Here is a 23,207-nt window from a genome sequence, read left to right as displayed (position 1 = left end):
GGTCTCCATGGTAATCACTCACCCTGCTCTAGACAGTAAAGTCATGTTAGTAAGTAACTAACATCGTATGTGTTTCAAGCAATTTCCTCCTGGATTGGTTGAGCAAAAAAATCCTTTCTTGAGTTTATTCACTTTAAACTGTTGTTTTATTGAGTGTTTTTTTTTCTTCTTTCTTTTAGTTGGCAGTAATAAACTCAATACACTGCAACCTTTCTTAAGTTTGGAACAAACTTTAGATGTTTTTATATTTTTCATTATGCAACAGTTTGCAGCACCCCTGTAAAACTCGTGATGAGTAATGACAAGGTTTAATGATCAGAGCTGTCATGGTTCCAACACAGGCTTCTGTGTGTGGATTGTTGCTATTGAATCATGCACACTCCGACAACTTATCCTTGGCCTGATCTGCCACAAGCGACTTCCTGAGTAGTTTCTCTTGTTTGTTGAGAAGAAGAGATAAATGTGACAGTCTCCCCTGGTCACTATAACATGTTGTTATGATTGTATATATGTGGATATTGTTATTATTATATCTATGTGGAGCCGATAATAGTGCACTAAGTTTAGGAGAGAAGTACTGGTATAGCCTGCGTGCTGTACAGGGACTGGGCATAAACCCCAGCATGATACCAGACCCCTCGCGGGACAGTGTGCAGCACGGGCTGAACTAATAAAGTTATCTGGTCCGCGCTGGAGGGAGACAACGGCTGCCAGGCGCGAGAACCGGGGGGTTAACAGCGCTGACAGTTTGGAGCTCTGGCGCAGGAGTTTTTAGTGCGTAGTGACCGGAGACAGGGAGAGGACGCAGGTTAATGCGACTGCCGGGACAGAAGTAAATACTTACCGGAGAGATTGTCCGGGGAGTCACGGAAGCTTCGTCCACCGGGTACTGCAGCTCGCTGGAGTGTGCCGGGTACACCTGCGGCGTCTGGTCTCAGGACAGAGAGAGAGGCGGCGAAATTCAGAGGCGTGATCGGCAGCAGAGAGCGGCGTGCAGCGACAGCCGCGGCATCTTCCATAGCCGACGTCATCCACGGAGGGCCGGTCCGGAGTGACGCAGCAGCGAATTGACAGGCCGGAGAGAGGTCGGAGGGGGTGTCAGCCATGGTGGTGAGTCCCGCCCCATTAGCTAATCCATTGGGCTAGAGACAGCGCCATCTAGCGACCAGCCCACAGAAAGCAGGACACATAGGTATTAACCTGTAAGTTGCAGGGAGGCCGCAATATAAGAGACTAGATTTAACTAGGAGTTCCTAAGTGACGCAGCACTTGATTGAGCTTGGTCCTGTGTTAGTGGAAAAGCATCCCAACCGCACTCCAGTTATACAGGGTCCGACAGAGGGAGATAGCGAGGCATAGTGAGAGAGAATTACCTTTAGCTCCCATATTCAGGATCAGCCAGCCCGCTATAAAGGAAATTACTCACCTGGGCTAAACCCGGCGTATGCCAGGGGACGCCCCTGCGGTGCTAGTAACCAACTATCCAGAGGAGTACACCCGTCAGGAACAGTGCCATCTCTACTTAAAATCAGGTGTAACTGGGCTAAACCCGACCCAACGGTCAGGGGACGCCCCAGGAAAATATCCTCTCCAGCATCTTAGGAAAAAGGGACAGCTCGAGGATTTACTAAGGCTAGCTAGCACCTTTTCCGCTCATACTGCTGTACATTGTTATCCGTTTACATATACAAGCCTGTGCACAGTGAAAACTACCGCCGGACTCAAATAGGAACACAGGAATTGACATTCCGGGACAGTTACGTGTAGGTTAGAATATTTACATATAATAAGGTTGTATTGTACCCATGCTTACCTGATAGTAGGGAGCAAATAGAAGTTGTATCAGTAGTCTAAAAGAGAGAATAGAATAGCTGGTTAGCAACGAAAATAGATATCATTAGGCAATATTATTGCGCAATAATAACACTTAGACATAACAGAAGTTATATATATATAGTGACAGTGTTATACACTTAACAGTGTGAAGTTGCTAATGGACGTTTATGTTAATGCATGATAAACAGTAAGGTAAGATTGTGGAAATAGTAAGGCGACAACCAGCAAGGAGGATCCGGTTCCTGTCATGGGATTCATGTTCCGGTGGAAATAAAATATTGCATTGTATTGTAATTATTACTGTAATGGGCAAATGTTTGCCATCCTTATTGTCAAGTTGAAGGTTATGGTATACGTAACTGTTGTACTCTATAAATAAAAAAAAACCCTGTTATACCATACTTACGTGTGAATACCTGGAAAGAAGGAAAGAAATTAAGTCACCTCAGCGTTGAAGTATACTTACCTGACGGCACAGAAGGTGACATAAACATCAGCATTACAGGATAAACGAGGCCGGGCTGCGGTATCTGTAATCTAGACATTAAATACTGCATATTGAAAGCTGTGAGCTCTGGTCCTACAGATTTCAGGTTTACGTTGATGACCTATAATTCTAGGTTTTTAATGAATTCATAATCAATATTTTAATAGTTGATATCAGCATTCTCCTGTTGTGTACAATTTGTATCACAATGCACATGATTACAAAATACTATACCTTTTGAAGCTTGAATTGGAGCTACAAGGTGATAATATCCAGCCAATCAGCTACAACTGATGTCATCAGAGCAGCTAAGCAATGCTCTGGGCCCCAGCATAGTCATGGTCCATTCTGTATGTGACCTGCTTCACACACCGGGAATTATGAAAGCCGGGAATTATGCTTTCTGTTGCAGTTTAACTAAAAATCAAAATAAAATCTATTGATATAAAATTTTTGCTTTTTATTATAATGCATCTTTCCATGTAGGTGTCATGTTGTACTTGTTGAATAGGTCTCCCCTTTGCACATGGGTAACTGGGGAAGACTATTTACAGGGAGCTTCTTACATAAGCAAAAGCCCTATCCATGATGAAAATGCCTATATAATTTCTCTACGAAAAATAATCCCCAAAACTATAAAGTAATAAAGCTTTAGAAAGACAGCATTCCATGGGGCAGTGTTATTAAGCCTTAACAAGACATAAATGCAAGGGTGATAAGGAGCGATAAAGGTCCAGCCAATCACCTCCTTACTGACTTTTTTCAAACACAGGCTGTGACATGGCAGTTAGCAGGTGATTGGCTGGGCGTTTATCTCTCCTTATCGCCCTTGCATTTATCTCTTGTTAAAGCTTAATACATCTGCCCCCATGTATGTTAACCCCTCGTTAAATATTGAAAGCAAAAACGATTCCCTCATTGTGAAAGAAGATGTGTTTACATAACACCCAGAGCGGGAGGCAGCAAATTTGTGTTGTCAGCAAAATGTGGTTTCGGGCTTTTTGGCCTCTTACTGCATATGCAACAGGTTCTGGAATGCAGTACAAATTGGAGCTTAGTTTCGGTAGGCAACTCTATCAAAGCTAATGGGAATCTATTCACATTTGGCCCTGAGAGGGATCCCTCCCTGCACCACCTGCTGTGCGTGCCTCATTTGATGCATGCACAGAAGGACTCCCGTGTCCTGAACATGAAAGTCTTTCTATTTCAAAGGAGAACTCTTACTGGCATTGGCAAACGCCGTATGCATAGACATTTTAAGCAAATGACCGCTCTCTGGAAAAAAGCATTTTCTGAGTTTGGATGCGTTTTTTTGTAGTGCTGCATCCTGCCCACAGTGTACTAGAAATGCTTGTTTGCGACTTTAACCGCACAGGTATTAAAATACGTAACAAGAAACAGATTAAGCATAAGGCTTTGGCCACACAGTGGCCAAGCATGTCCTGTTCAGTGGGACCCACTTGGCTGCAAGGAGGAAGGGGGTGTCACACACAGCGGTGGGGCCAGATCCTGCAAAATAGAATCCGACCACTGCCGACCGTATTTCCAGTGTTACACAGGGCGGCACAGCCACACTGTCTGAACACATACTTTGTTAGGTATGTGTTCTTGACCAAAATCTGCCAGTCCCTCCCTACCGCTAATGTGGTAGGACTCGATGGCTGTGGCTCTGCCGCTAATGTGTGGGTGGTCGCATAGAAGCCTGTTCTGAATGGGACCTAAAAGTGTCCGAAAATTTGACCGACTCCATTGCTACAAAGTTGCTATTTACTGTATCTTGGATGGATGTAAAGATATTAGTTAGGTCCCTTTTACAAGTAAACAAATCTAGCATTTCAAATGCTTATATCGTTTTTGGAGCTTATTCCATCACAACTCTGTGTCCTATTTAATCATCCCTCTCATGGGCCTTTATTCAGATCTGATCGCAGTACAAATTTGTTTGGAAAATGGGCAAAACCACGTGCACTGTAGGTGGGGCAGATGTAACATGTGCAGAGAGAGTTAGATTTGTGAGTTATTTTGTTTCTGTGCAGGGTAAATACTGGTTGCATTATTTTTACACTGCAATTTAGATTTCAGTTTCAACACACTCCACCCAAATTTAGCTCTCTCTGCACATGTAACATCTGCCCCACCTGCAGTGCACATGGTTTTGCCCATTTTCCAAACAAATTTGTACTGCAATCAGATCTGAATAAGGGCCATGGTCCAGTTCTCCATTGTGGCTAGATCTTTCTGTAGAAGGACACAAGACTGCTTTGTGTCATCAGCCAGTATGGGCACCTTATTTCTAGGTGCCCATACAGTTGGAAATGGACCTGGCTACATCTCTTATAACTTTATCCTAGCCTTGATATCTTCTGTTCTTCAAATCGGGCATGTTTCTAAACATATCAAACATATTCCAACATATCTGCTTATCATAGGTCTCTTATTTTTACATTATTTACAATATGTTGTATGTACTATATAAATTTAGTCTGATACATATACTTTTTTTAGTTCAGTGTTGCCCAAGACATTGTTAGAAATGATATGCATACAAATTGCTGGAGTACACAGAGCCACATACAGTGCATTCAGAAAGTATTCACAGCGCTTCAATTTTTCCACATTTTGTTACAGCCTTATTTCAAAGTATCTGAAGCAGGTTTTCCTCCTGGATGTCTCTATACATTGCTGCATTCATCTTTCCCTCTATCCTGACTAGTCTCCCAGTTCCTGCTGCTGAAAAACATCCCCACAGCATGATGCTGCCACCACCACGCTTCACTGTAGGAATGGTATTGGCCTGGTGATGAGTGGTGCCTGGTTTCCTCCAAACATGGCACCTGGCATTCATACCATAGTTCAATTTTTGTCTCATCAGATCAGAGAACTTTGTTTCTCAGATACTTGTGTAAAAGCACGGCGCCCAGCTACGCTACGTTTTCAGCGTAGGCTAAGCTACGCTGTCATCAAAGCCCAATGGCTGCCTAGCGTACTTAGCGTAGTGACTCCAGGGCAGCCCAATGACTGCCTAGGGTAGTTAGCGTAGTGACTCCACAGCAGCCCATCTCTGACACCAGCGTCCATGGCAAGCCTAGTGAGCGCCTCTCACACAGCGCCGGTAACCGCCAGATCCCCTGCACTGGTGGATGCCGGCAGAGAGGGGATCATGCGGGCGCCGTCTCAGACGCTTCTGCGTCTCAGTATTATTGTGGCAGGGTACGACAACCCTGCCCGTGTCCACTTCAGGGAGACCCTACTTTTCAAACCCCCACTATCCACGCCAGCCCGGAGCGAGGCGAGCGCATGCGTTATGCGTCCCCCCCGACCTGTTCATACCCCCCCTATCCACATCGGCGTGGAGTTGATTTTATAAAGTGTGGCGAGCCACCAAGCCTGAAGCGTGGCAAGTGGACGCGGATTACTTTACATGTATTCCGCGTCCCCTCGCCACGCTTCGGGCTCAGTGGCTCCCCACACTTTATAAAATCCTCTCCACACCGACGTGGATAGTGGGGGTATGAACATGTCGGGGGGGCGCGTAACGCTGCACTCGCCACGCTTCGGGCTGGCGTGGATAGTGGGGGTGTTTCAGGAACACATATCTGACAGGGACGCTGACTACGCTGGCCGCAGGAACACTACGGTACTTCTGACAGGGACTCTGACTATGCTTACTATGCTAGCGGGAACACTAAGCTACTTCTGACTGACAACGCTAACTACGCTGGCTGCGCGAACACTACGCTGATTCTAACAGGGACACTACGCTAACTACGTAACGGGCGCCGTGCTATTACACAAATACCGCTTCTCATGTTCTAAGAGGCCTTCAGGTGGGCTTCCATGCAGTGTTCCCTCTAAGCTGTGCGCACGTGCGCGCGCACACAACTCGCCGAGCCTGCGCACAGACATTACAACAGAGCGCACAAAGCAGCAGTGGTCCCTTTTTGCAGTTGTGGACTAAATTTCACCCATTAACTACATTGTGTGCTGTGTTTTGAATGTTTAAATGTTAATATAATTTTGAAGTAAAGTTAACACAAATGCTGAATGTCATTTTCCAGTTATATATAAGTGACGCACAAAAATTTTAATTTCCTTCCAAAGTTGCACAGCCAAAATCTTTTGCCGCACACAGCCTTCGTAAAATTAGAGGGAACATTGCTTCCATGTGCTTTTTACTAAGGAGTGGCTTCAAACTGGCCACTCTACCATGCAGGCCTGATTTTTGGATTGCTGCAGAGATGGTTGACCTTCTGTAAGGTTCTCCTCTCTCCACTGTAGTTTGGACAGAGTGACCATCAGGTTCTTGGTTCTCCCCCGATTGCTCAGTTTAATTGGCCACCAGCTCTAGGAAGAGTCCTGGTGGTTCCAAACTGCTTCCATTTATGGATGATGGAGGCTACTGTGCACATTGGGACCGTCAAAGCAGAAGATATTTTTCTGTACCCTTCCCCAGGTTTGTGCCTTGAGACAATTCTGTCTCGGAGGTCTACAGGCAATTCTATTGACGTCATGCTTGTTTTTTGTTTTGACATGCACTGTCAAGTGTGGGACCTTATATAGACTGGTGTGTGCCTTTCTAAATCATGTCCAATCAAGTGAATTTACCAGAGGTAAACTCCAATTAAGCTATAGGAACATCTCAAGGATTATCAGTTGAAACAGGATGCACCTGAGCCCAATTTTGAGGTTCATGGCTGAAAAAATGATTTCTTAGTTTTTTTATTTTTAATAAATTTGCAAAAATCTCCCAAAAACTTTTTTTTCATGTCATTATGGAGTATTGTGTGGAAAAACAAAAGGGAAAAAAAAGGAATATATTCCATTTTGGAATAAGGCTGTAACATAGCAAAATGTGGAAAAAGTGAAACGCTGTGAATACTTTTTGGATGCGCTGTATGTTGTAGAGCTTGTATTTTACTATAGTCTTGGGGTATCTGGTTGTTGGGCTGTTCTGCCTGCTGTGGTGCACAGTGCACTTTCTGGCACCTGCCTATAGTAATTACATTATTCCTGGTGTGCGTGTGTGAGTGTGTGTGTGTGAAGCAGCTGCAGAGAGTTGAATACACATCATAAGAGTCAAGATCACAGTCTGGCAGCGCACATGAGGATAGGATCTCTGGGAAAGGCTTGGTTCCTTCCCAGAGAAATGGGCTCTGTACTGGCAAGCTGCGGACTTGGAATACCTCAGTTCTCATATTTTTGCATAATCAGCCCCAAAAGTGTCACATTAATGAAACCCAAGCTCAAACTTTTAGGGTCTATTGAGACATGTGAACATTTGGGGTTTTGCTTCTGTGTGGTTTTTGGTTAGTTACCCCAGAGCCTTGCAGCCCATTGGCTGGCAGGGATACCTTGTTTTCTGATCTGTGTGTTTTGCAAACATAGCAGCTTTGTACTGCTTGAGAGGCTCTGTGACTCATAAAACTTTTATTGTAGATTAGATGGGCCCAGCAGATGTTTTCTATCACTGAATATCACAACTAGAAGTGGTATCTAAAGATGGGGTTCTCAGCTAGTCAGAGCGAGTTAAGATCTTACATAATACATGTTAAAATAGGTTCAGACAACCATTACATATTTCATATTTTTAAAAGCTACTGTATCACTGTAAATGTGCCTTTCATTACGGTTATAGAAAATTGGATTTCTTTTTGTGTATTTACAGCTCAAAGATCTGCTCATGAACTCCCTCTGGTGGAGAGGCAGGACATTGACAGCTGTCTTGTATACGGTGGGCAGCAAATGATTCTGACAGGGCAGAACTTCACAGCGGAGTCCAAAGTTGTTTTCACAGAGAAGACGTCTGGTAAGGAGTTGAGAACTTTCAATTGTCTCCATTGTACTCATTCACTGCCATGTCCCCCATGTGCTACTAGCAGAGGGGTTCCATGAGGTACAGTAGCAGACAACAGAAAATGGTGCATAGTACCCCAACAGCTGTAAATAACTGACCAGAGCAGTAGCATGCATTGTGAATAGGCTCAATGTCCTCTTTTCTATGGGAACAGAGTTGGAAATCACTTTTTTTTTATCTCCTTTTCTACAGAATTTGTTTTTTTTTTGTTTGTTTCAGTTTTTATGTGGGTTTATATACTTTTTTCCTATAATTTCATAGTTTTTCTACCTATTGGCAGAACCTTTTTTTTTTTAATGTTTATTTCAGAATCTCAAGTGTTCACAAGCAAAAACATAAGATTAGGAGTCATTGTTATTGGACTCTTTACACATAATTAAATATGTTTTAATACTGGGGAAATCTAAAAACAGTAGAGAACAGGTGTTTAGTGCTTGGTGAGGAGCGGTATGATACTCAGGTTCAAAATCTTGGGGTACCGCTTATAGTGTTTCGGCACACACATAAATATACAGTGGTCAATGGAAATTTACAGCGGCATATACTCATCATTTATGGTAGAGTAGACAAGCTCTTTATTTTTTCTCTGTGTATATTTTAAGTGGTAAATGTCTATTGTCATAGTTGTGTCTACATTTGTCTGTAAATTTGCAAAAATACCCCATTTGTATGTAGTGTATAGAATACAAAGCAATATGCTGTAACTTATAGCAGCCAATTCGCTTCCTTCAGTCTAACTTGGAGTTGACACCGCTAATGTCAGACTAGTTTCTATGGGTACAACATCTTTGCCTTATGCTGTCACAATGGAGCGAAGTAGGAGTTTTCCCCTTCGGGATCCAACTCTGCAAGTAAATGTTTTGAGACATGCGGGGGGGATGTCAAAGTAGCATGTGAGTTGCAAATGGGTAGGACAGGGTGGCATTTGTGTTAAGATCTGGAGTCGGATGTAAAGTGGTGCGAGTCTGGCAGCCGTGTGTGGTGCCCGTAGAACACTGAGGTTATTTTAAAGGGGCGGTCATTTACAAACAATGCATGGTTTTGCCTTGTAATTGACTGATACTTTAAAAAAAAATCACAGTTCGTCCAGCATCCTGCATGGCTGCCGCACCCGCACCTCGTTAAATCCAGCCTGTGGACTCTTAGATGACCAGCTTGTCTGGGTTACTGAATGTTCTGTAAAACCAGCTAAAAAGCCCCACAGCGTAACTTCACCACATCCATGCTTTACTCAGGGCAGGTGCCACCACTAGGCAGCTTTAGGCATTTGCCTGTGGGCACCGGCCACTGGAGGTCGCACCTGGTAGTAGGTCAAACCCCCCCCCCCCCCCGCGTGAAGCCAGGTGAGTGGCGCCGGCACACCCCACTGCCGCTGACTTGTGCCGTAGCAGGTCCCGTGGAGCAACTCAGTGGGTGAACCGGTCTCCCCCGTGGAGCAGGTGAGCAGTGGGGCTGCCGCACCTCCCCCCAGTGGAGCGAATCTTTATATGTAGATGCAGGACCGATGAATGGCATCTCATCGCCCGGCGACCCCACTCCGTGGAGTGGGTGAGCGGCAGGCTGCGATGCCTTCCACCGTCCCTGGCTTTACTGTGCCTACCGTACACTCTTGCATCAGACGTTCTCCTGGCAATCCTCAAACACATCCATCTGTCCTGAAAGTTGTATACCTCCAAAAATATGTCTGAGCACAATATTTCACTTGTGCGGATGTGTCCAATCACTGGTCTCTAAATAGTGTAGAATACATATTATATATGTATTGTTTGTAAGTTACAGTTATATTTATATAGAAAAAGCGAGATAGTGTAATGGGCAGCCAGATGTGCGACCTGTTGCACCCGATCTCACACTTGCATTGCATAAATCTCTACTATACAGAAGGTCAGCCTTCACTCTGATGTCATTGGGGATATCCCAAAAAAACATTGTAAAACAGGAAAAAATCTAAGAGCTCTGATTGAGAAACAGCTGCTGCAAGCCAGTTGCTATAGCTATAAGAAACGCAGCGAGACGGGGTGGAATCTAGTGCTTTGGAAGGTTCCTTCATGACACAGTACTTAAGGAATCTTACAGATGGTAAATCCTCATTAACGCAAGAATCCACCATTTACTCTGGCTTTCTGGCACTGTCCTGTATACAGGGTGCACATAAACACCAGCCTTGTACTTAATCTGCTCTGAAACAGAATTTCTTCAAAGCATAATTTTTTTTTAACTCATTTGGAAGAAACTACAGAAAGAAATGCCCATCACCTGCTGAAAGCCACAGATGTTATAATAGTCTGGCATAGAGCAAGAAATTCCCTATTCTCCCTCTGAGTCAGAACCTCCATGTGACTCATTTCGTTGCTGGTTCCCAGTATTCTGAAGCGGAGTATGAATGTATTTGTTTACAGAATGTGTGTGTGTGTATTATTATGAAGCATCCCAGCTGCTAGGAGAATACTTATGATATTGTGTTTGGTGTTATTATTAACAGTAAGCAGAGGGGGAGGACAAGCTTTTAGGGCCTGTTTTTATTTGGTCAGCAGGACCCAGCCATGCACATAAGTGCCTTAAATTGTGAGCTGTGTAGCGTTATGTATGGAGTGATGTACACAATTTATCAGCCTACTCCAAGCAGGTATGCCACACAATCAGTCCTGTGTAATATTGGTAATGCCATGTGGACAGCGGCGTAACTATAGCACCGCAGCCCCCGCCACCGCGCGGGGGGGGGCGCTGTGCATGTGGGGGCGCCGGGGGCTGTGGTGCTATAGTTAAACCCCCCCCAATCCCCCGCAGACTGTCACTTACCTATCGCGCTGGTCCCGGCGGCTCCGTTCTTCTGCTGAGGACCACCACAAAATGGCCGCCCCCATATAGCACACAGTTCTCTGAAACTGTCTGCTGTATGGGGGCGGCCATTTTATGGTGGTCCTCAGCAGAAGAACGGAGCCGCCGGGACCAGCGCGATAGGTAAGGCTGTGGGGGATTGGGGGGGTTTGCATAGGCGGCGAGGCGGCAGGGCAGGGGGGTAGGGGTGCTTGGCGGGGCGGCGGCGAGGGGGGGCGCCCCCCCTAACGGCGGGGGGGGGGAGCCCATAACGTAGCTACGCCACTGCATGTGGGTATTTGCGTACAAGTCAAACATATCTTCAGCTTATTTTAAATAGAGATGTGCAGGTTCCGATTTACTCTGATATGTGTCCATCATATGGTGCAATTCTACTGTTAGTTGCTTTTATAAACCTACTGTATATCTTCATCATTTATTATTACTATACTATGGTTGTGGTATAAAGGGTCGATGGTCAATAGGTTAAAACCAAATGGTTGACACATGATAAGGTTGACATGAGTTTTCATGTGTTTTTTGGTGTCCATTTGTAGATTTCATGTCATGGACCCCAAATTAGTCTTCTGCGTCCCCTGACATGGCCCGCTTCGCTTGCCATGCTTCAGGATCCCTCTGCTACCACTGCTTATGGCACACTTTACTGTTCCCTGTCCATGTTAACACTTTTATGTGTTGACCATTGCCATGGTGACCTTTTGTCTATGTTGACCTATTGACCATATGATGTCGACCTAAAGGCTGGATACCTTTTTATACTATTTGGAGTGCTTTCTTGCGTGAAAATCATGATGTTTTTAGTATACACATTATGGACCTGACTCAAGGTTAGAGGAAGATGCGGTCACCACTGCTTCTTTTGATGGTCATTCATATGCGGCTTTATACAAATGCCGCTATGTAGTCTTTCCCCAGTGTACATCCATACGTAGCAATGCCCAAGGACTTAGATGCCCCCTGGCCAACTATAAACTGTGTAGTAGGACCTGGTGTGTCTTAGACATTACAGTTATTCCATCAGAACTTGCACCAACCCTATGCCAGCTGCAGATTTACTGTCTGTGTATGGTCAACAAAGTGAGAAATTGAGTATGCATATATTTCACTGTCTTGCCCAATACACTCCACACGCAAAAGATGGACCATCTCCATGTATCAGTTTAGCATTGCCTTCAGCTGTAAACCAGGAGATGAGATCAAGCCTCTGGTCTCCCTGGCTGCCATTACATTTATAACTGCAGGCAGATAATTACTGTAGGACAGTGGTTCTCAACCTCGGTCCTCAGGACCCCCAACGGTTCACGTTTTCCAGGTCTCCACCTGTGGATCTTTTAAAAATATGTCGGTGAATAATGAGTGCACCTCTGCACCTGCAGGGTGACCTGGAAAACGTGCACTGTTTGGGGGTCCAGGGGCAGAGGTTGAGGACCACTGGTGTAGGAGGAGGCAAGACTTTGCTCTGTGGTGAATACATTAGTAAAAACCGTAAAACAGTTTTCTGAATTCTGAGAGTTCCCCCTAGGTTTTGAATCTACTAAGGACCAGAACAGTAATGCAGTCCTGACCACAGTGCTGCCATATACCTTTGGAAACTCCATGCTAAATTACTAATTTTTTACTCTTGGGGGGGGAAAAGGTTGTAGCCTGGAGTTATTCAATTATACAGCCCATTGAGTCATGTGGCAATTTACCTACAGAATTTCGTCTTGCTGCCCCAACAATCAGGGCAAGCTGAAACCGAAACTGCATTAACTGCAGCCTGCAGTCTTATTGCAGGTCTACTTGAATAGTCCAGAGGAATCAGTTAGTCCATGGTAAATAAAGCTAAATGAATCCAGCTCTAAGTTGTTAAATGTATATGAACTGGAAATCAAACAAGTTATTGTATGTTTTTCAATGTTTGTCTTATAATCTGATATATTTGCACATTTATATAGCTTCCTTGCTGTATGTGCAGATTAGTTGATAAACCGCATTACTTTCTTTCAATTGAATTATCACTTTAGAAAGATTGAGGGACCAGATAAGTGTATAAGAGAGCAGGAAACAGGAAGATGATGGAAATAGTGATGTTTCTGCTGACAATCATTGACAGAATCTGGTTGTATTTGAATTTGGTAGACATTTAGGGACAGATTCAATTAAATGGGCTATTCAATCAGGTGCTGCTTCCCTACGCATGAAGTAAAACCCACACTTAATTGAATCTGCCCCTTACAATTGAATGCCAAATAAAGAACACTTGTTCACAATGAGGTAAATTATTTTGTTGTAGACCAAACAAATGTTCATGATTTCTAGTAATGGAGTGAAACATGGCAATCAATTTATTTAATACGATGCATAAAAATTAATCTACGGGATTATGTTCTGATATCATTAAATTTAAAGAGAAGGGGGAACAAAGTAAATGTCCATAACTACAAACTATAGAGTCACATATACAGCTTACCTGAATTTTAGGCATTGTAGCCTATCCGTTATCAAAGCTGCCTGGCCAATAGGGTGTTCAAATTGATGCTGAAAAACATGACAATCAGAACATAAATTTTCTTTTGTGACTACCAACCATTACACTTTATATCCATGTTTTACAGCCATACACAGTATAAATCCACAAAAGTAATGTAAAATGTAGGCCATGAGTCTTAATTCCACATATCCACCATAACTACCAGCCTGTAGATGTTACCAGCTATGACTAGCCACTCACAGTGACTTTTCTCTGACCTATTTGGGCAGTATAAACCATATAAGTGACCAGAATGCAATAGTTTATCATTTGACACACACCCTTGCTCCCACTCACAGTTGAGGCACTTCTCAGGTGTCATCTGCCAATACAAGGATCTCAACCAACCCAATCCTCTAGCAACACCTGGATCATTTCTTCTGGGTTACCCTTGAATGTGCGCAGCCACCTATTGCAATGCCTTGGGTACTGCTGCTCTCACAGTGCAATGTTCTGGAATCCAGAACCACAGCCACGCATGGACTACGTGCAACTCTAATTCGGGACATTAAGGAGAATAACTCTGCCCTGTTTGTTATATATTTAAATATGCAACTAATAAGTAACACAAAATTGGCTTGTGGTACTACAGTAATAATATTATTACCTTGTTGTTTTAAATCATTAGAAGCTGAAAGCGGAATTTTCCTCCCCAGAATAGTCCTTAAACCTCATTTGTTAATTGGTTCTATTCATAACAGATTTGCAGCCATTATGCTCAAGCACTAAGCAAACGCTGACAAACTGAAATGTAATTTGGATTGGAAAAATGCTCTGAGCGGTGCAGTCACATGTATGAGCAGTAGGAGTGTCATGGGAACAGTATTTCTGAAAGTATGGGGAAGTGATGCTGAAGGGTTTAGCAACCTTCGTGTGTCGGGCCTTCAGCTGCTGTTGAACTATGTGTCCCAGGGTGCCCCACAAGACAGAGGTTGTGAGAAATGTATGATTGTGTGGTTCGGCTATACTGTAGCTAAAGAACATTGCAGTATGCAGGATTCCAACAACTGTCCTTATTGTCCTTCCTGTAAATATTATTCTATATTTATAGTTTGTGGATCCAGATAAAATGAACACTGTATGATAAAGTACTGTAGGTAAAGCACATGTAGCAGTGGGGATAATAAAGCTTGAAGGTCCCTGGAAAACTCTCACACTGGGCCGCCTATTTAATTCCTATAAACCCTTGTCTACATGTTTATCCCATCCAAATAACTACAATATCATGCATATTAGAAACACGCGAGTCGTGTGGCAAATGGCGTCAGAGCTTTGTAAGTGTATCTGCTCCAATTACTCCAGCTTCCATTCTACTTCCTGTATAAGCCCGCCCCCACACTCCTATTGGCTAGTTACACAGGAGTCTGGGGGGTGGTCTTATACAGGAAAAGAAGCTGAGTGAGATATGAAACACACAGCGATGCCACAGCGGCCGTACATGTCTGGGTATTATTCTTCCAGTTTCTTCTTTCTCTTGATAGCTCTTGTGCCTATCCTTTATGGAAATAGACATTCAGAACTGTAAATCAAAGAGAAAAACATTTCTTTTGAAAGTTTGACATTTTTATGTATATATTTTTAAAATATCCTTAAACTTGATAAGAAAGAACTTTACTTCTGTTGTCTCTTTAAATTTGCACACTGCAAGTGATCCACATAACTTATCGGGGTTGTTTGGTTTCCCTCTGTCATCACAGCCCTGCGGTGGCTCGGTATCCACTGAGAGATAACAACAATCTTTTATCAGAATAAAATGAAACAATTGAAATATACCAACAATCCTTAATCACGGTCATAAGAAGAAAGGGCATTTTATTTCCTCAGAACTTGTAGAAGAGCCGTTTGGTTCAACTGTATCTCCTTTCTTTATGTCAATCTTATTCACACTAAATTCATAACATGGTTTGTGTGTCTGCAATGCAGGATGTCGTAACATTTTGTTTAACGTTTCTCAGCTCCATGCTTTGTCGCCAGGGTTAATAATCTTTTTGCCTTTAGAGAGCTTGTGTTTTCAACACCCTCGTCAGACATAATTGACCGTTTAGTGAAAACACGTTATGAGAATAGTTTGTGTGTATAGAAAGATAATCGATTTTCCAGGAGCCATTCGGAGTTGAATGCTTGAAGGTTTGGGCTGTCCATCACGTACAAAAAAAAATGAACAGTAAACTTTAAAGTGCATGTGGATGCCATCATTCAGGTCCAAGGGAGTGCCAGTTTCACTGACTGAGCTAGGGATTGTACTTTTGACTTGGCTTCCGTCTTAGACTTACTCTGAGCTTGGACAGTTTGCTGCCTCATGGAGAGCTTCTGGGGGATTCCGTGGAGTCAGAAATCCACACCACTCTCCTACCTATTAAAATAATCTAATATAAAACAAAATACTGAAGTGACATACATATCACAATTGAAATGTATAATGTAAATGGAATGGAATATTATAAAAAAAAATGTTCCTGTCCAATCAGAAGGCTAAAACCCCTGTTTAGGAGGACACATTTCAAGTGCTGTGCCTACTTCCTTATCAATTAGCCTACTTCCTTATCAATTATGGGGTCATTGCTCCCAAGAAATTTTCAGGTACAAATGGATGTCTAATACTGGGGTGCATTCTGATCTGGCGTTTGGAAGCTTTCTGCAGTCCATCCAGGTATCCAAGCCTATCTGTGATCAGAGGGGCTTCTAGGACAGTGATGGCTAACCTTGAAACTCCGGCTGTTGTTGAACTACACATCCCAGCATGCCCTGCTACAGTTTTGCTATTTGGCCATGGGAAAACTGATGCAGGGCATGCTGGGATGTGTAGTTCAACAACAGCTGGAGTGTCAAGGTTAGCCATCACTGTTCTAGGACTATCCTTATCTTTGCCAAAAAGCTGAGAAGTGAAATTCCTTAATGTCACTTGGTTAAATAACTAAAATACATTGGCACCATTGTTTCATAATTCTGTATAAATCCCTCCTGCTTGTGCCAAAAATGTTGCCATATTTATTTGTGGATGCTCTTAGTAGGAATCTATGTGCTGTGTCCAAATGAGCGCAGCACAGTAAAATATGCTTGTCATAGGCTGGGCAATATAAGCCATTATGGCGAGAGCAGCTTGGGGCATGGAGGCGAACCAATGCACTGGTCCTAACTGACATCCATGATAATTTTCAGTAGACTGTAGACTGAACTACCTACTAAGCTCAGGAGTATGAGGGATAAGTAGAACGGATAGTTTCATGCTATAAAATGTTAGTGTGTTCTAATGTTGCATGTTAATAGCGGAGTCTGACCCATTTCTTGTCTGTGTCTTCTTAGATGGGCAGCAGATTTGGGAGATGGAGGCCACAGTAGATAAAGACAAAAGCCAGTCTGTAAGTACAATGTGATAATATGGGGTCTTAGCACATGGAGACCCCAAAAGCATCTTATACTGTAAATTAATTTTCACCCGTAAAGCATGTATTACATTGGAGACATGTTATCTAGTAACTATAAAAATGATCTGCTTTATTATTTCATAAAACAAGGTTTCTATATAACAAGGATATGCTTAATAATGCCAGTGTATTACATGAGCTTGCTATCTTGAAGTGTTGGGTCTAGGGAAAATCTATGACAACACACATATGCAGGGAAAGTGAGCTATGCGTTGTAGTATGCTCCCAATAAATGGGATGTAATGCTGTAGGAAAGCACAACACCGAGCGGACACAAATGGGTCATTGACCCTTTCCTGCAGAGTCCTCCATTTCTTCCATTGCAGGTTCTCCCCAGGCTGGGTATGCCTATGATGTTGTATTATGTGGTATCTGACTGTATAGATTGGTCTCCCTGATGCACAGATATGCTGGTGACTTGGCTTCCATGCTTAGTTCACTTTTAGGCTAATGACTTGGGGCTACCCTACAGCTGTACTGTGCTACCTTTGTGGCTACCCTTACAGCTGTATTGGGCTACTAAACTGGCTTGATGTGACAAGCAGAGCTCTGCACTATCGCTATTTAATCTGTACTCATGCTCTACTATGGTGAGGCATGACCTGACAAGCCAATAGGTAGTGCAGCTTGAATGATCTGGTGGTCATGTGACAGAATGAGCAGGTTATTTACAGGTAACTGTAAATCCCTCCCCTTTCTGTGCTCACGCATGGACACTGGTCTAACGCTGCCATGACCTTGGTAAAGCTACCACTGACAGCTGCTTGTCGTGCCGTCTACCTCTGCATCAGAGCGATCTTAACTTGCTCTAGTAATATGATGTCCAGTATTGCAGGTTACAGCAAGTCTAATAACAATGACCAGTTTATATTGTCTGCAAGAAATTTTCACAAAACTCAGATCAATAAGAAACATTTATGTACCAAACAGGAACTGCTCTAAGCAGGGCCGCCACTAGAAATGTTGGGGCCCGGGACTGACCTACATTCTGGGCCCCCAGCGGCACAGCATCATACCTCCGGCCGGCCGCTCCCCCCCACTCGCTCCTGCCCGCCCCACCCGCATGACAGCACCCCGCCTCACCCTACCCCGTCCCCATTACTTACCATCACCCACGTTGCGCATCGTCCTCCGGCCCCTTCAGTGTCCACAGTCAGGTCCGGCGTGCACACTGCACAGTGCAGCCTGCAGAGCGCCGAGCCCATCTGTGAACTAGGCTTGGCGCTCTGCAGGCTGCACTGTGTATTGTGCATGCCTGGCTGCCGGCGTCGGGTGGGGGAGGCTGGGGTCTGTGGGCAGCTGCCCGGGCCCCTCCAGAGGCCGGGGCCTGGGACAGCTGTACCCAGGGCACCCTCCTGTCCGCGGCCCTGGCTCTAAGTCTTATATGTTGAAGTTGAATAGAAGAAAGTAACCGCTCTGTATGACCTTTTATGTACCCTAATTTCTGCACACATGTGTTTTTGTGGGAAGGCTGCACTATAAGCATTCTGCTGGTATGAATTCTATGTAATATTGGCCATTAGTCCAAGGTTAATGTCTGCAATAGCTGTGGTAGATTCTATGTACAACAAAGTTCACCTTCTAGGGGTGAATATGAATGGTGAGGGTTTCTACAGAATGTAACCATCTCTTTCCAACTATTTTAGAGTATGCTGTTTGTGGAGGTGCCGGAATATCGCAACAAGCACATCAGCTCGCCGGTGAAAGTGAATTTTAATGTCATAAATGGGAAAAGGAAAAGGAGCCAGGCCCAGCACTTCACTTACATCCCAGGTAAATATATGTATGTTAGATGTGTAGTCTTAAGGCCCATACACACTAGGGGATTTTGAGCTCAATGTAGCTCAAAATCCCCTAGTGTGTATGGTCGAGCTTCACCGATGTCAGCCCCCGGCCATCAGCCTGTTTTACTGGCAGAGTGAATCACATTGTACAGTCTTCTACTGTGGAAATTGGTTCACCCCGATGAAAATCACTGGGCCTGATGAAAATTGCTCAGTGTGTATGATTTTCACATAATCGCTCTACATACACACTGGGCAAAAATGCCCAACATGTGTTCACCATTATGATCATCTGCTGTGTTGGATTAAAGGTTAAAATCTTTCTAACCCCCGGTCCTTGTTATGTGGGAGAGCTAGAGTTCAGGGTTTGTGCTATGGCATATAAAGCAATTGTTTTTTTTTTTACTTTCAATTTTTCTCTTATACACCAATACAAATGACTTGATTGTTGGGGAAGTGTCTAATGTCTGAGTCACACGTCCATTTCTCTGTGTCTGGTTTAACATTTGGTATTGTCATTGTGGACTCCTGTCTCCTCATTCTGGTTCCACACCATGAGTCATACTGGTTGTGTATAGCGCAGGAAGGTCTAGTGCAGGTCATAAGCCATAAATACTGTAATATATTGCAATACAATGTAATAGATTGTAGAAAAACATTCGCTTTGCTCCATGTGCCCAGAAGAAATGTATATATGTCTATGTATGATGCCTCCCATGAATGGAATCATTTAGGGCCAGATGGGTCAAGCTTCAAAATTGATAAAATGGAGAGTGATAAACAACCAACCAATCAGCTCCTACCTGACATTTTTCAAACCCAGCCTGTGACATGGCAGGTAGGAGCTGATTGTCTGGCTGTTTATCACTCTCCATTTTATAGCTTAGAAGCTTGATACATCTGGCCCTAAATCTTACATTTGGTAACTGATATCTCTGAGCTTTTATCTGCTTCAATATAAACAATACTTGCCTACCCTCCCGGAATGGCCAGGAGGCTCCCAAAAATGGGGTCCCCCTCCCGACTCCCCCCCCCCCCCCCCCCCCGGGAAGGTGGGCAAGTCTCCCTGCACCTTAACTCTCCCACCCCATAGCTTAATCCCAACACCCCTTCTAAGTGCCTAACTAACCTAACCTAACTCCAGGCACTCTTGGCTGAGCAAGGTGGCAGACTTTACTATTATGTTGTTAAATAATTTTTGTTGTAACATCATATTTAAGTGATGATGAATAGGTTGAGAGATTACTGGCATTTGTAGCTGTGTCTGTCACTGTGTGCAGGTGTCATTACTAATAGGAGTTCTGTGCTTGTTGACTGTTTCAGTGCCATCTATTAAAACCGAACCTCTTGATGAATATCATTCCATAGTGGGGAGCAGCGCACATACTGGGCTTGGAACAGTGCCTCAGAACTACTACTCCCAGCATCTACTGGGCAGTGATTCTCCCTCCTGCTTGGTGACCAACCTGGTCTCATGTCAGTCTCAAATTCGAGCTGGTCTTCAGTCATCTGATTCCCGATATTCGCATCAGGCTCCTTCTGTCTACCAAAGAAGCAAAAGTCTCAGCCCCAGTCAGCTAGGCTATCGGCAGCCTCCCCTGGTGGCTCCACAGATTGCTATTCCAGATGCTCACAGATCTGTTCTTGTCCACACTGGCTCTCCCATCCAGTCTACTGCCAACCCACAGCCATCTCCAGTCATTCAGTATTCTCCCACCAACCATCAGATGAGGTGTGGAAGCCACCAAGAGTTCCAGCATATAATGTGTTCCGACTTCTCTCCCAATCTTACACGACCCAGCCAGGCTCAGAGGATAAGTCCCAGCCCCTACCCTACTGTAATCCAGCAGCAGTCCAACAGCCAGCGGTCTCCAAAAAATGGCCACCTGGTCACAGAGCAGAAAGAAATCTCACCCGCTGGCATCACCGTTAAGCAGGAGCAGAACCTGGATCAGGCCTACCTGGATGATGGTAAGGACCCTAAAATATTGTAATTACAATAGAATAGCCAGTAGGCGTGATCTTAGTAAATGTGATTTAGAAGATTAAACATTTTTTTACTCCCTGGATGGCAGACATAGGAAATATGACACCTTACTGCAAACCTTCACTGTGTACATTTTTATGGGATCACTGTGGTCCTAAACTCACAATCCTCACAGTAATATGGCAGGGCGTTTTTGTGCAAACAAATCAAAACACCTAATGGTTCTGCCTGGCAGTTCTACAAGAGAGAAAACATATTGTATATGCAGTATATACAGTAAGCCCATGTGCTACATACAAAATGTCTATGTAATTCTGTCCTCTTTATGTAAAAAAAAGTTGCATTTGGTGAACAACAGATGTTACTTGTGTAAGATAGAACGTTATAATTTCATCACAGGAAGTAGTGGGAAAACTTCCAGTAACTATGCCAATGGCGGCACAAATGACTAATAATTATATATACACACAACACTTTTGTATTGTATATGGGTATTATAATAATGTATCATACAAGGGGTATTAAAAGTCTCATGATGGATTCCATGTATTATATACATATTCATAATAGATTTTTATCACACAAATTACTTTTGTTGGAAATGTTGCTAATACAGTAATAATCACAATTCAAATAGGGGAGCCACACCCACTGCCATTCCAAACTGACTCACTGGCAGTGGGTGTGCTGCAGCCCCTTCTCTGGAGCTGGTGTTTAAAAAGATTTAAGAATGGCTTATTGTGACTATAGCGAAACATCGCAATATGATAGTTATGGGGAGTATTATGTGGGATACTCCAGGGTTGCCAACCCTCCCAGAATAACCGGGAAGGTCCCGTAAATCGGGTCCGCCTCCCAGCCCCCCCGGAAAGGGGGCAACCCTCCCGCATTGCCATCCAACACCTGCGAACCCCCACCCGGCAGGGGGGTCCGCGGGTCAAATGATGCGATCGCGTAATTTTAGCCCCGCCCCCGCAGTGCGATGACTGAAATACCGACATTGCACTGCAGGGGCGTGGCTAAATAGGGCCAATAGAGCAGCCCATCTGTGGCTCCACCCCCGAACCGGCCCTTTCCCCTCCCGGCGATGGCCCCGCCCCCCTACTTCACTGAGCTGGCTCCCCTCTCCCGGAAAGGGCAGCATAGAAGTCGGCAACTATGGGATACTCTAAGGCACTTTACATTATTGAAATGTGCATTTATAGGTAGGTAATTTAATAGGTGAGGATGGAAAACTCTACAATGTCTAGGTAGGCAATCAAAAGGTCGACCATGAAAAATGTAGACACAAAAAGGTAGACATGAGGTTTGTCTTCTTTTTTGCTGTCAATATCAACACCTGTCGACATGGACCCCCAATTAGAGTAGGGCGTTCCTTCACCATGCTTCAGGTATAGTGCCTGAATCAGCTGCTGCTGCATTTGGCACACTTTACTGTTCCCAGTCAGAGTCTGTGTGGATGTTTAAGTATGAAATCGTAAAAAAGAATGAAAGAAAAAAAAAGTGATAAACTCATGTCGAAATTTTCATATGTAGACCTTCTGTCAGTTGATCTTTTGAATGTCGACATTTTATCCATATCGACCATTTGCATGTCCACCATTTGATGTTGACCTATTGACTGTCAACCTATACCGGAGTAATACGGAGGTAATGAAGCATTTAATATGGAATATTTTGTATTATCCTAAACTTTGTAAATTGTTTTACAATGGGTAGAAAAATAAATAAAAATTAAGGAGACAGTTAATGCTACTTTCCCACTGCCAAACCTGCTTTGACCCGTTTTTTTAAACGGTTCTTTAAACGGGTCAAAGCAGGTTTAACCCCTTTCCCACTGCATGTAGTAAACGGTATATTACTGGTTAATTAAGTTTTTTGTACCTTTCACATTGAACCCCTTGTGAAAGCTACAAAACGGTAATTAACCAGTAATATACCCCCCCTCCCCTGGTACCTGCCCTGTGCCCACCCTCCCCTGATACTTACCTGCGTGGGGGATCCGTGCAGCGGGGTTCACGCACTTCTGGGGAAGCATCGGGTCTGGCATGGGCACAGTACTTGGGGTCCCTCTGGATGCTGGGCAGTGGGGACGCTCCGGCGTCCATCCCACATGGGCACTGTGCTGTGGATGCTGGTGGTGCAGCAGGGTAATTTCGGGGTCCATACGGCGTCGGGGCAGTCCCTGCAGCTGATGGGAACTAATAGTTCCCACTATGCGCATGTCTACTGAGCGCCGTGCATATCAATGAGCCACTCATTACATATGCGCATATGTAATTAGCGGCTCATTGATATGCACGGCACTCATTAGATATGCGCATAGTGGGAACTATTAGTTCCCATCAGCTGCAGGGACTGCCCCGACGCCGTATGGACCCCACGCAGGTAAGTATCAGGGGAGGGTGGGCACAGGGCAGGTACCAGGGGAGGGGGAAGTAGTGTGGTATTTTAAATACCGTTTAAGAGGCATTCCCACTGCCT

General features: G+C 44.1%; 1 protein-coding gene across 9 annotated transcripts in view; it reads left to right on the top strand.

Annotated features, from left to right (window-relative positions):
• NFATC2 (nuclear factor of activated T cells 2) overlaps positions 1 to 23,207 on the top strand; it is a 116,941-nt gene that overhangs the window by 60,434 nt on the left and 33,300 nt on the right. For 8 of the 9 annotated variants that reach the window (XM_083146495.1, XM_083146494.1, XM_083146496.1 and 5 more), the window contains 4 exons: positions 7,989 to 8,129; positions 16,831 to 16,886; positions 18,599 to 18,725; positions 20,060 to 20,707. In XM_083146495.1, the coding sequence (XP_083002621.1) occupies positions 7,989 to 8,129; positions 16,831 to 16,886; positions 18,599 to 18,725; positions 20,060 to 20,707 (972 nt within the window). The remainder of the gene's footprint in view (positions 1 to 7,988; positions 8,130 to 16,830; positions 16,887 to 18,598; positions 18,726 to 20,059; positions 20,708 to 23,207) is intronic. The other variant, XM_083146492.1, reaches the window with a different exon arrangement.

This window comes from Crinia signifera, chromosome 6, assembly GCF_055691185.1.
Source record: "Crinia signifera chromosome 6, ASM5569118v1, whole genome shotgun sequence".
Lineage (NCBI taxonomy): Eukaryota > Metazoa > Chordata > Amphibia > Anura > Myobatrachidae > Crinia > Crinia signifera.
Note: the sequence above shows the minus strand (reverse complement) of the source record. Positions and strands in the feature narration are given on the sequence as shown.